Here is a 12,226-nt window from a genome sequence, read left to right as displayed (position 1 = left end):
AGGATGGTGAGCAGATGTAAAAATAGAGTGGAGAAGATTCAGACCATCTGGGAAAATAAAAAACAAACAGAGAAAATGGGAGATATGATATAGGGAAACACAAGGCGCAGGGAAAAAGTTGAAAAGAACCACTGAGAAACAAAGAACATGAGCTATAGAACATGATAAACCACCAAGAACAAAGTAGGGAGAGAAGACAGAAGAAACCAAGAAATATTGTATAAGGATATTTAATTGAGGCTGGCTTACAGGTTCAGAGGTTTAGTCCATTATCATCAAGGTGAGAACATGGCAGCATCCAGGCAGGCATGGTGCAGGAGGAGCTGAGAGTTCTACATCTGGATGCCATGAACAGACTAAGCATCCTCAGACAGCTAGGAGGAGGTTCTCCAAACTCACCCACAGGGGTGACACACTTCCTTCAGCAAGGCCACACCTTCTAATAGTGCCACTCCCTGGGCCAAACATATTCAAACCATCACATGTCAAGTAATGTCCAGAGTTCCAGATAGTTTGAGACTCATGAACAGAATAATAGTGGCCAGAGATGTATGTGCATCCCCTTGCAAAGGTTCAGTCACCCCTGACTCATCCTTCTCTCTCCCATCTGGAATCAGGAGAAGTCAAACCAAAGCACGGAGTTCCATCACCAGAATCTCATGATATCCCTGCTCTCTCTCTTCTTTGCTGGCACTGAGACCAGTAGTACGACACTCCGCTATGGCTTTCTGCTCATGCTCAAGTACCCCCATGTTGCAGGTATGCCAAGAATTGACAGTTGTGGTATCTTCTAGTTCTCTATTGGATGTGTAAGTTTGAGTGGATGAGAGAGACATGGACCATTTTCATCTGGAATTCTAAATATTTTGTTCTACTTGTAAAGGCGGTGATATGGGTGGTGGGTAAATAAACACTCAGCGGACTCATATTCTGTTGTCTGCTACCCTTCATTCCTATTCTCCTTCCTTCCTTCCTTCCTTCCTTCCTTCCTTCCTTCCTTTCTTTCTTTCTTTCTTCCTTCCTTACTTCCTTCAATCTTTAGATCATTTATTATTTATATTTCTATCCATCCACCTCTTCATACATCTGCTTATTTTGTTCATTTACCCATCTATTGCCCCACCCATCAATGAACAAGTCATCTGTCTCTCCCTTCAGTCATTCACTAAATATCAATCCTATTTCTAAGTATCTAAGTCCTATTTCTTCTGTCTTCCTACTAAACACTTATTCACAAACAGTCACATGCACGCGTGCATACATACACACATCTACCAGCATGAGTACATACCCACATACACACACACACACACAAACACACACACCTTGAATCCAGTCAAACATTTATAAATTAAATGATTAATTATGTGTGTACTGATTGATTCTTTAATCACCCACTGATGCATTTCATTCATTTATTTCAATCAATAATCTTAAGTGTTATTCCTTTGGTCAGCAGAGTTGAATAAACTGTTGGCGATCGATTCGTTCATACTCTTATCTCTCCTTCTATCAACAGGTCCCATTTTTGATCCTTTCACTAAATGGCCTTTGAATCCCCCATTTATTTGTCTATCCATTATTCCATTCATCTACCAGTTGAATCGCTTTTTGATTTACAAGTTGAATACACAAGCCAGTGTTTACTCTGTTCCTTTCACTAACTCATGAATCTGTGCATATATTGATTTATCCATTGCTTTTTTTACTTATTAATTTCTACATGTATCTGTTGATTGCTTAACTTAGTAATTTACCTATTTAACTGTTATACTTCTGAGGACATACTTTCAAGTTTTTAATATAAAGTTCCATTTAAGTTGTGTGTGTGTGTGTGTGTGTGTGTTGTGTGGTCAATATTTTGCTAAGGTGAGAATTTCTCCTGCTTTGCCTCCAACCAACCCCTGTTGAATCTTTGATTGCTGAGAAGTTTCTCTGTGTAGTAGCCATTTGCTGTCTATTTTTTTCTTTAGTAAACACCTGCTGAAATGAGTTTGGAGCTCATGGAGGAGAGATTTAATATAGTTTTGAACATGGCACAGAGAGGCACTTAAGGACAGGACCATTGTTTGTATGCTTGAAAGCTCTCAGTTTCTCTGCAGGGTCCCTTTATTGCACCCCTTTTTTTTTGGTCATTGGCTGATAGAATACAGTATCATTGCTACAAAGCAGGTAAAGCAGTTCCACCTTTTCTCTTTTCTATGCAGAGAAAGTCCAAAAGGAGATTGACCAGGTGATAGGCTCACACCGGGTGCCAACCCTTGATGACCGAACCAAAATGCCGTACACTGACGCAGTCATCCATGAGATTCAGAGATTTTCAGATCTTGCCCCTATTGGAGTGCCACACAGAGTCACCAAAGACACCATGTTCCGAGGGTACCTTCTTCCCAAGGTGAGACAAACTGTGATTCCTCATCGCTATTTTATGAATATACTCCATTTTCCTAACCAACAACCTCATCCTGTCTGTGGTTTTGCAGTACTGTGTTGCTTAGGGACTGACAGTTTTGCATGCGGAAGTTAGTGTACATTAGCGTCTTTGTCTCATGGCTTCTCCTAGAACACTGAGGTGTACCCCATCCTGAGTTCAGCTCTCCATGACCCACGGTACTTTAAACAACCAGACATCTTCAATCCTGAGCACTTCCTGGATGCCGATGGGGCACTGAAGAAGAGTGAAGCTTTTCTGCCCTTCTCTGCAGGTGAGACAGACCTGCGATTCCTTTCCCAGACACCAGAGGGCAGACTCATCTTCTGGGACACAAAGAGTAATAGATCCCTGTTTACAGAGTCTCTCCCAGCTGCCTTGTCTGAACCAATCCATTCACCCTGGCTACAGCCCCATGAGGGGAGTCTTGAACTAAAGGATCATGCAGGTCAGGAGGACTTTTGGGAAGTTATCAAGGCAATGCTAAGAAATTTAACACGGTGGAAGGCAGGGTTAAGGGGGGGTAAATCACATCATGTGACCGATGCAGTATAATAGAGTTTTATTTGGGGACAAAAAAGGAGTGAGAACTTAGAGAAGGGAGACAGAGAAAGACAGCGAGGACAGAAAGAGAAGCTGGACAGGAACATGGTGGTGTGTGTGTGTGTGTGTGTATGTGTGTGTGTGTGTGTGTGTGTGTGTGGCAGAGAAAGTGAGTGAGAGAAAGAGGGGGTAGACTATGGAATAGTGTGTGTGTGTGTGTGTGTGTGTGTGTGTGTGTAAGAGAGGGGGAAATATGGGGTAGATAGCAGTCCTTTTTGTATGTTGTTGCTGCTGCATCTGGCTTGTACCTGGCAGGCATTGGCGGCAGATGATGATGAAAGCTGTTGCTAGGTCCCTGGGAGAAGTCTAGTGGAGTTGTCTGTAAGCCAGCATTGCTCCTTTCTTGTGTAAATAAATATGAGGAACTAGGAAAGGGTAGTGTTGAAGCAGGAATGCAGTTGTTCTGTTCTTTAAACTGCTTCTTGTTTACTTTGGTATGAAGGACTGTCTTTGGGAATCCTAAAAAAAAAAAAAAAAAAAAAAAAAAAATTGGGGCGTTGGATGAATCCTGGGAAACCTGGATGTTCCACTGCTTTCTAGGATCTGTGGGATCCTGTGGGGCTAGGGAAGTGCAGGGTCAGTAGAAGAGCCTGTGAGGGCAGACAGGAGCACCTGTGGGTAGCTTCTCTGGGACTGTTCTGGATGCAGATTTTGAGTAAACATTTGGAGTTGACAGGATAACATTTTTCTTAGGTGCACCTTTTAAACCCCTAGGTCCATGGTCTTAGTAGTTGGAGGAATAAAGTTCTGAGAGCAAAGAAGGGGAGAATAGGCAACAGGTGGGAATGTTAGGTTATTGATTGATAGGAACAATTATCCAAATAGAGTCCGTTTGACAGTGAGATGTCAATAAGGCAGATTATCTTTCTTGAAGCCTACATGAAGCTTTTTAAGTTTAAAAAAGAGATACATTTTAGAAATGTTAATTCTAGTCCATTTTGAAACTCACATTGTAGGAAAAGGTAGTAAATACCATGTTGTGGTACAGTGGAGGTTGTTAGACAACATTTGTAAAAAGCATGAGCAGTCCTTAAGGTGAGCTCAGAGCCTTCTATGGTTCAGAATGGGTGAGAGGGAGTTTTCTCTCTATTCAGAAGACCGGATGTACATTAGTTTAGCACAGTGAGAAACATCTTTAAGTTTATAGTTCAAAGATAAACAAAGGAAACTTTACATCTTGAACTTGTAAGTATGAAAAATGGATCAGATAATGCCATGTTTTAGTAGATTTGGGCTAATAATTTATCTGAACTCCATTGATCAGTGTTAGAAGTCTGAGCTTTTGAAGTCCTAATATAATAGTACCATAGTGACTGGAAAAAAAAATCTGAAGAATTTGTTCCTTTTATGTACCTTAAGCCACTTTTCTATTACTATTCAAGTGTTTAACAAGCTCAAAACATTTTCTCAGATCCTCAGAACTTAAGCTTTTATATCTTCACACCTTGCATAAAGTTTACCTTTTTTCCCAATCCAGTTATTTACAACGAGATACATGTGGTTGATCACTGGGAGCAGTCACTGTAAAGTGGGTGCCTTTAGATAAGGGAACAGAAAAAATCTGTATATTAAACCTCTTTATCTGTTAACATAAAGAATTTTAGCAAGTCAATACTCTTTGCTTTTCTAATAACAGATCTGGTAGCTTCAACCAGCTAATAAATTGACTCATGAGCTAACACGTTGGCTGTGTAACTTGGGGTAAGGGCTATTTTCCAGTTGTCTGCTGTCAAGCTACAGTAAGCTTAGCTGTCAATGTTATCAGAGACCTGAGAAGGATAAATTATAATCTACATGTCAGATATTGATTGAAATGACACATTAGTTCATAATTTGCTACCTAGACAATTCTCTCAAATTCCTATGGTCTTCATTGCAACACAGCAGAGGCAGTTTGTTCTTCAGGCCCAGAAGATGAGAGGCTTTTTTATTTTCCCTGTGGAGAAGGAACTTGGGAGTGAAAACCAACTCTTTGGGTATTCTCTGTTTTTCCACAGTTCAGGCCAGTCCCTGACAATGGGCAAGGCATTGAGGCAGTCTTTGCCTAATGGTTGGGGTATTCCAATCCTAGTGGAGTTATTCAAAACTGTATTTGGAGATATTGGTTGGGTCACCATTAGGATTAGGGAGTCTCTGTCTGTCCTAGTAAATTTAAACATTTAATGCCATATTCAGCAGATCTCTGATAGGTTTTAAAGTTAGTACCTATAAAGTATATCTAGGGTAAACAACTAATGTCTGTTTTTAGTCATCTGCTCTAAACTCTACCTAGAAGACATAAAACAGGAGGCTAAAGAAAGCTTAATATCACAATGAACTGCATCAGTTTTTAGTATGCCTTCAAATATAATCTTGTACTCATTAAGGTATATGGTCATTTATAAGGTTACTGACTATCCATTTGTATTTAATTGTAGTATTTTTTATAGAACTAGAGCTATTAGAATAGCTTTAGGGACTATAACCTGTTAGGCCTTAAAAGTATCACCATTTTTAATTGAATTTCTTCTTGTATCCGAACAAAACCCTTCAACCTATAAACACAGTCTATAAAGACACTGGAAACTTTTGACCTTTACTTTGTATTTTATTATAAAAATATATATCTCATTAAAAATCTTAAGGTTATATTATAACTTAATATTATTATAAAAAACAAGGCCAAACATCTTTTATGGCAGTAATCTATAACCTTTTTAATGTTGTAAGACCTTCAAAATAATATAAACACAAGTAACCATTTTAAGAGTAAAAACATAGAGCAATATTATAAGCCATGTGTCAAGACAGTGCAAAAATCATACAAACATCTTATAAAAATTCAATAGGACCAGTGAAGACCTGCTTCCTGGTCTGCTAAGGGCACACCTTGGTGCTCTTAAGATGGCAGTGAAGTCATAAGTAGGAGGCATTTGTCTGTGAGCACTGTGTAGATGGGACATGTCTTTACATGTTTGTCCCTGTTTCCATACTCCAGCTTGTTACGTTGTAAAAGAAATAAAAACCACGAGCCTTTATTTGAGTAAAGAAAACCTTTCATGATGGTTAATATCCTGATCCAGAGAAAGTTCAGCATTACAGCACCCATTAGTGTCAGCAGGCTGTTTTTGTAAACAAAGGAGGGAGCTGGGCATGTGACATGGTTTGATTGGTGCTGAAAGACCCCCAAATTGGGGAAGCCCCTCACTCTCAAGTACCAGGAGGACGGGAACCCCAAAACTCACAAATAGCAAGACTTGCTGCAATTAGGCAGAAGGTGTATTTAGGAAATCAGAGGTCTGAGGATGACTGGTATCTCACACAGGAGATAGAGGAGTTGACCCCAAACTCAATTGGGGAACATATTTATAGGGAAAATTACATAGGTAGTTAGCAACAAGCACATAGAAATTTCATTGGCTTATTCAAAATTGGCATTTTCTGTCTGTTTTTGGATATTATTTAACTCCAGACCATTTGTTTTGGGGGACACCGACCTTCATACTTGTTTTTCTCTGGACTGTAAAGTCGGACTTTGTCAACACCAGATGTTTTATGGTGTCTGAGGTCAGGCTGCTTCTTGACACATGTCATGTTATTCTTAGCCTTGAGGCATATCTGTTCTCAGGGCAGATTGAAATTTTAACTCTTTCATTCCCCACTTCTTCTAGTAGCTAGTTCTAATCTTAGAATTTGGTACCCTGTTCCTCGGTCCCCTCGAAGTCCTTTAATGCATGATATTGCTGATGAAGCATTAGGACCTGTATCACACCAACTCTTTCTCTGACAAAGGTTACTAACTTATTCATGATGCAGGGTCCAAATGTCAGGGGTAGCAACAGAATAATTATAGGCCACAGGAATGTGGAAATCAAGGTGGTGAGCCAAGGTGAGTGCGAGAACCAGCTTTTAAACCACCCTTGATTAGCTTCTCTATGTGTCTGGTGGCCAGTCTCTCATGCAGCTTAGACATGGAGTCCATGATGACACCAGAGTGGTCAACATAAAAACAACACTCTTCTCTTAGGGCAGTCTATAACCCTCCCTTTTTAAGAAATCACAAATCCAGTCCCCTGCAATTTTGTAAGCTACTTCAGATAGAAAAGTAAGTGACTCTTCTAACTTGCTAACAGATTGCTCTAAGGCCGCTAAGTCTTCGGTCATTGCATTTCTCAAGTTTGAAAAGTAGCCGTGAGAGGTGACCATTGCTGCAGTGCCTGTCCCAATCCCTGCCAGCCTGACACCCAGCAGTACTGCTCAAGTCAGAGTAACTGTTGGTCTCAGGTTATACACATTGGTTACAAGCCCCTCTGGATGATAATAAACTCAGGGTACCAATTGCACTAAGACACAAAAATCTTGGGTGGGGTCAAATACTGAGGTGGGGACACAAGGAGTAAGTCCAGAACTACAGGCCCACCAGGTGTCAGTTTGAGGGACTAGATAGCATGGATGAATTGACAATCAAAGTAGAGTTGCAAAGTGAAGTATGGGGCCTAGGAACGTTCCCTATACATAGGCCTGTCCCAGATACTTCTGTGAGGGTTAACTTGTGGCTTGATCCCCATGAAGAAAACTGGAGTGACTCATTGTAGGTGACAGTTCGATTGGTCACTATCCCTTCATAATAGGGGGGTCTGGACCCCAGACAGAGCCAACATGATTTAGTAATATTTGGGGTCTGTCTGATTCAACACTTGAAAAACTCCCTGCATGAGCTTGAGAAGTCTCTGTTGGGTGTCTCTGGAGGGAAGTACTGCGGTGGCAGTCTTGTCACTCAGGGCCATTATAGTGGTGACACTTGGATTCCTAGATGGGACCTGAGGCTGGGATGGTGCCGGGACAGGCTTAGGGTTTTTTGCTTCTGGTAAAACTTTATTGGGCCCTACCGGAAAACCAGCGGAGTTCTCTATTTTAAGTTTTAACTTCATTATTAGGCCTGGGTCCTTTCCAGACACATAAAGTCTAAGTTCCCAACTCAAGCCCTTAACCCAGTCTCTGAACTGTTTGCCCTTTTTAGTAAAGGTAATGTTTAAAGAATTACAGAAGGGGGCTCTGCTGCAGGGGCCTCTACTAACCTGCTCTATTCTAGACTTTAGGGAGGCACAGGTAGGTCTATCAGTGTGGTTTTTCTTTACCAGGATGAGTTCCCAAGAGGAGGTGGGATGCCACTGAGCTTCTCCCATAGTTTCACACTCCCATGTTTTACAATAATAGGATTCCGGCCCTCCACTTAACTGCTTGAGGGCATGTTCTACCATCTCTGGGGCATACATATATGTCGGCTGCCCTGATGGCACAGCGGGTGAGGGGGTTAGCACACCCTGGAGCCACCCCTGTTTTTCCAATTACTGGTACATTTTCTGCACATGTTCAGGAATGTCCAAACTATCTAACCCCACCACCAGGTGGCATATGTCTGGTGTGAGGGAAGGCCACCAAGTCCAAGAAGGGGCCGTTTTTTTTTTTTTTTTTTTTTTTTTTACTGACCATACAACATCTCCAGTTTGTGATATCACCTGCCATGTCAGCTCCTGGGGGGCATGGGTATTAAGGGTGCCTGCAACAGAGGTGAAGTTTAAGAGGATTGGCAGTCTTTTCCAGCTTCCAGTCATTTTTAAGAATGTCTGGTACTCTCTTCACGTGGTAGGCGTGGATCCAAGCAGCAATCCTGTCTACCTTGACAGCCTTAGAGGTGGTCAACAGCACTAGATAGGGTCCTTTCCAGTGAGGTTCTAAATTCCAGGCCGGGTGATGACAGATCAGGACTGCATCTCCCACCTGGAACTGGTGAGGGGTCTCCAGGCTTCCCGTTTTAAAGGCACCCTTCAGCCAGCTCCAGACTTCATGTTGAACTGTTTCTAGTGCCTTTAAATGAGCAAATAGGGTTTTAGGAAGATCCTCAAAATTGGGGGCACCTTTCAAGTTAAGGAGGGGAAGGGGACTCCCATACATAATCTCATAAGGTGTTAAGCCAAAGGGGCCAGGGGTGTTCCATACACGAACAGGCTGAAGGGAAGGAGGACAGTCCAGTCTCCCCCACTGGTCTCTGAAGCCAATTTTGACAAAGTCTCTTTTAGAGTTCTATTCATCCTCTCTACCTGTCCTGAACTCTGGGGTCTATATTTGCAATGTAATTTCCAGTTAATCCCCAGCTGTGTGGCCAGTCCCTGACTTACCTGAGCAACAAATGAGGGTCCATTGTCAGTCCCAATTACTTTGGGTATCCCAAACCTGGGAAAGATTTCTTTAAGGATCTTCTTAGCTACCATGGTGACACTCTCCGCTTTGGTGGGATAGGCTTCTACCCATCCTGAAAAGGTTTCTACAAAAACTAAGAGATATTTGTTACCATATCTGGCAGGCTTGACTTCAGTGAAATCTACTTCCCAATGGTCACCTGGCTGGCTCCCTCTGAGTCTTTTTCCAGAGGGGAGTTTTGAATGTCGTGCATTAATCATGGCACAGGGCACACAGTCTTTTACCACCTTATCAACAGTCTCTGAAAGTTTGGAGACATAATAGTTTGAGGCTTTGATTAGAGTCTCAAGATTTTTAGCTCCTAAATGAGTCAGACAGTGTAGTTGGTCCACATAGTCGTGCCTGTTCTTCTGGGGAAGGGCTAGTTTGCTGTAGGGGTGTATCTTCTCTTATTCATTGACAGAGGAGGGATTCCTAGTTTGTCCATGTGTTGATAATCCTCTCCAGTATATTCAGAGTCTGGTTTCTGGGCTGCCGAGTGGTCCACGAAGATTCCTGCCATAATCATAACCCCTTGGGCTGCCTCCTTGGCTACAGAATCTGCCATCCTTTTGCCTTTTCCAATTCTGTCCTGTCCCTTTTGATGACCTGGGCAGTGGACTATAGCCACCTTCTTGGGCAGGTGGATAGCTTCTAGAAATCTCCTCTTTATTTTTAATGTACTTTCCTGCAGAGGTTAGTAGCCCCCTCTGCCTGTATATAACCTCATGAATGTGTGCAGTGGCAAATGCATACCTGCTGTCCATATAGATGTTTACAGTTTTGCCCTTAGCCATCTGTAGTGCTTGGATGAGGGCTATCAGTTCAGCTTTTCGCGCTGAAGTCCCTTCTGGCAGATGGCTGGCCCATATGATGTTAGTTCCATCCACTACTGCTGCCCCTGCCACCCTCTTACCTTTGACCACAAAGATGCTACCATCCATGTACCAATTTAGGCCTTCTGTCCATGGCTGGTCTTTTAGGTCCCTTTTTGTACCCGTTTTTTTTTTTTTTTCTGCCAGGATCTCTTCACATTGATGTGTCAGGTCTGAGTCTTCATTCTTTGGTAGTAGGGTGCCAGGGTTTAGGATGGCTGGAGGGGAAAAAGCTATCCTGTCAGTTAGTAGCAGTTCTGGTAATGTGTCATGTGGGCATTTGTCATCCTTCAATCAGGGGGCTGTCGCATAATACTCTCAAGGGAGTGTGGGGCCACTATAGTCACCCGTTGCCCCACAGTCAACTTATCATCATCCTTGACAAGCAGGGCTACAGCTGTGATAGCCCTTAGGCAAGAAGGCCACCCACTTGTGACAGGTTCCAACTTTTTGGACAAGTAAGCCACCGATCTTTTCCAAAGTCTGAGTAATGACCCCTCTGGCCACCCCAGCTCTCTCATCCATGTATAAGATTAAAGGCTTAGTCAAGTCTGGTAGTGCCAGGGTGGGGGCCAATAGCAGGGCTTTCTTGATTTCATCAAAAGCTATCTGATGTTTGGGGGGCAATTAAATGTTTTCCCTTCCTTAGTGAGAGGGTACAAGGAAGCCATGAGTGTGGCAAACCCGAGGATCTACAAAACCCAGCCATACCTAGGAACTCCCTCACCTGCCAAGGGGTGGTAGGCACAGGAATCTGTGTGACTGTTTTCTTCCTGGCCTCTGTCAGCCACCACTTTCCCTTCCGTAGTGAGTCACCCAAATAGGTTACTTCAGTCTGGCAAAGCTGGGACTTTTTGGCTGAGGCCCCATATCCCAAATCACCCAGTTCCACAGTAATTTCTCAGTTCTATGGAAGCATTCTTTTTTAGTGGAGGCAGACAGGAGCAGGTCATCTACATACTGCAGGAGGGTTACCTGGGGAATTTTGGTCCTAAAAATAGCCAGGTCTCGATGTAATGCTTCATCAAAAAGAGTGGGTGAATTCTTGAATCCCTGGGGCAACCTAGTCCAAGTGAGTTGACCAGTTTGTCCAGAATCTGGATCCCTCCACTCAAAGGCAAAAATAGGCTGACTGTTGGCATGAAGCCTTAGGCAAAAAAAAAAATCCTTTAGATCAAGTATTTATGTTCAGGTGGGAGGGAACTAAGGAGATTATAAGGATTTGGAACAGTTGGACGTATGTCTTGTACTCTCTTATTTACCTCTCTCAAGTCTTGCACTGGCCTATAATCGTTTGTGCTGGGTTTTCTCACTGGCAACAAAGGGGTGTTCCAAGGTGATTGGCATGGTATCAATATGCCCAAGGAAAGGAACCTTTATATATGCGGCCATATCCCCCTCCCCGGCCTCTTTACTCACCAGGTACTGCAGGACCCTGATAGGGGTGCTGTCTGATTTAAGCTCCACCACTACCATTGGAACCCTGACTGCCATTACTATGCCCTCTGTCTCTGCCCAGGCTTGAGGAAAGTTAGACAGCCACAAGTTCATGTTTGGGGTTATCTCTTTCTTTGGTTGCCCACACAATTTATATTCTTCCTCTAATTTTAGAGCTAATATCATGGTTGTTGGTTCCTCCCATTTCACTTCAGGTCCAGATGCAGTAAACTGAATTTGGGCTTTAAACTTAGTCAATAAATCTCTTCCTAGCAGAGGAGCTGGACACTCAGGGATGACCAAGAAATGGTGGAAGACTTGGCCTCTTCCTAAGTCCACAGTATGTGAAGTAGTCCATGAATACTGTTTCTTTCCAGTGGCCCCACACACTGCAGTCTTTTTTGTGCCCAGTTTCCCTAAAGGCCATTTCAGCACAGAATATTCAGCTCCCATATCTACCAGAAAGTTCAATGGGGTCCCCTCTACAGTTAGGGTTACCCTAGGCTTGATGAGGAGAACTGAGCCCCATCCCCTCTAATCATTGTCTTCTTCAAAGTTTAGTACTCTGGGGGTTCTCTCCTTCCTCTTTACTTGCTCTAGGTCTCTTGTTACCCAGGTTCCCTGTCTCTCTATGTCATACCTTACTTCTTTCTCCTAGAAC

At 42.8% G+C, this 12,226-nt stretch overlaps 1 protein-coding gene across 2 annotated transcripts in view; it reads left to right on the top strand.

Moving 5' to 3' along the window:
• The window catches only part of LOC308413723 (cytochrome P450 2B1-like), a gene marked incomplete at its 5' end in the record, with an annotated part of 36,511 nt that overhangs the window by 18,595 nt on the left and 5,690 nt on the right, over window positions 1-12,226 (top strand). For both annotated transcript variants that reach the window (XR_013974848.1, XM_080908743.1), the window contains 3 exons: window positions 618-759; window positions 2,208-2,395; window positions 2,564-2,705. Coding sequence is in view for 1 of the 2 variants with exons in the window: in XM_080908743.1 (XP_080764869.1) it covers window positions 618-759; window positions 2,208-2,395; window positions 2,564-2,705 (472 nt within the window). The remainder of the gene's footprint in view (window positions 1-617; window positions 760-2,207; window positions 2,396-2,563; window positions 2,706-12,226) is intronic.

The sequence above is a fragment of the Micromys minutus genome (assembly GCF_963924665.1).
Source record: "Micromys minutus genome assembly, chromosome: 32".
NCBI classification, from domain to species: Eukaryota; Metazoa; Chordata; class Mammalia; order Rodentia; family Muridae; genus Micromys; species Micromys minutus.
The sequence above is the reverse complement of the archived record's forward strand: the minus strand, read 5'-3'. Positions and strand labels throughout refer to the sequence as shown.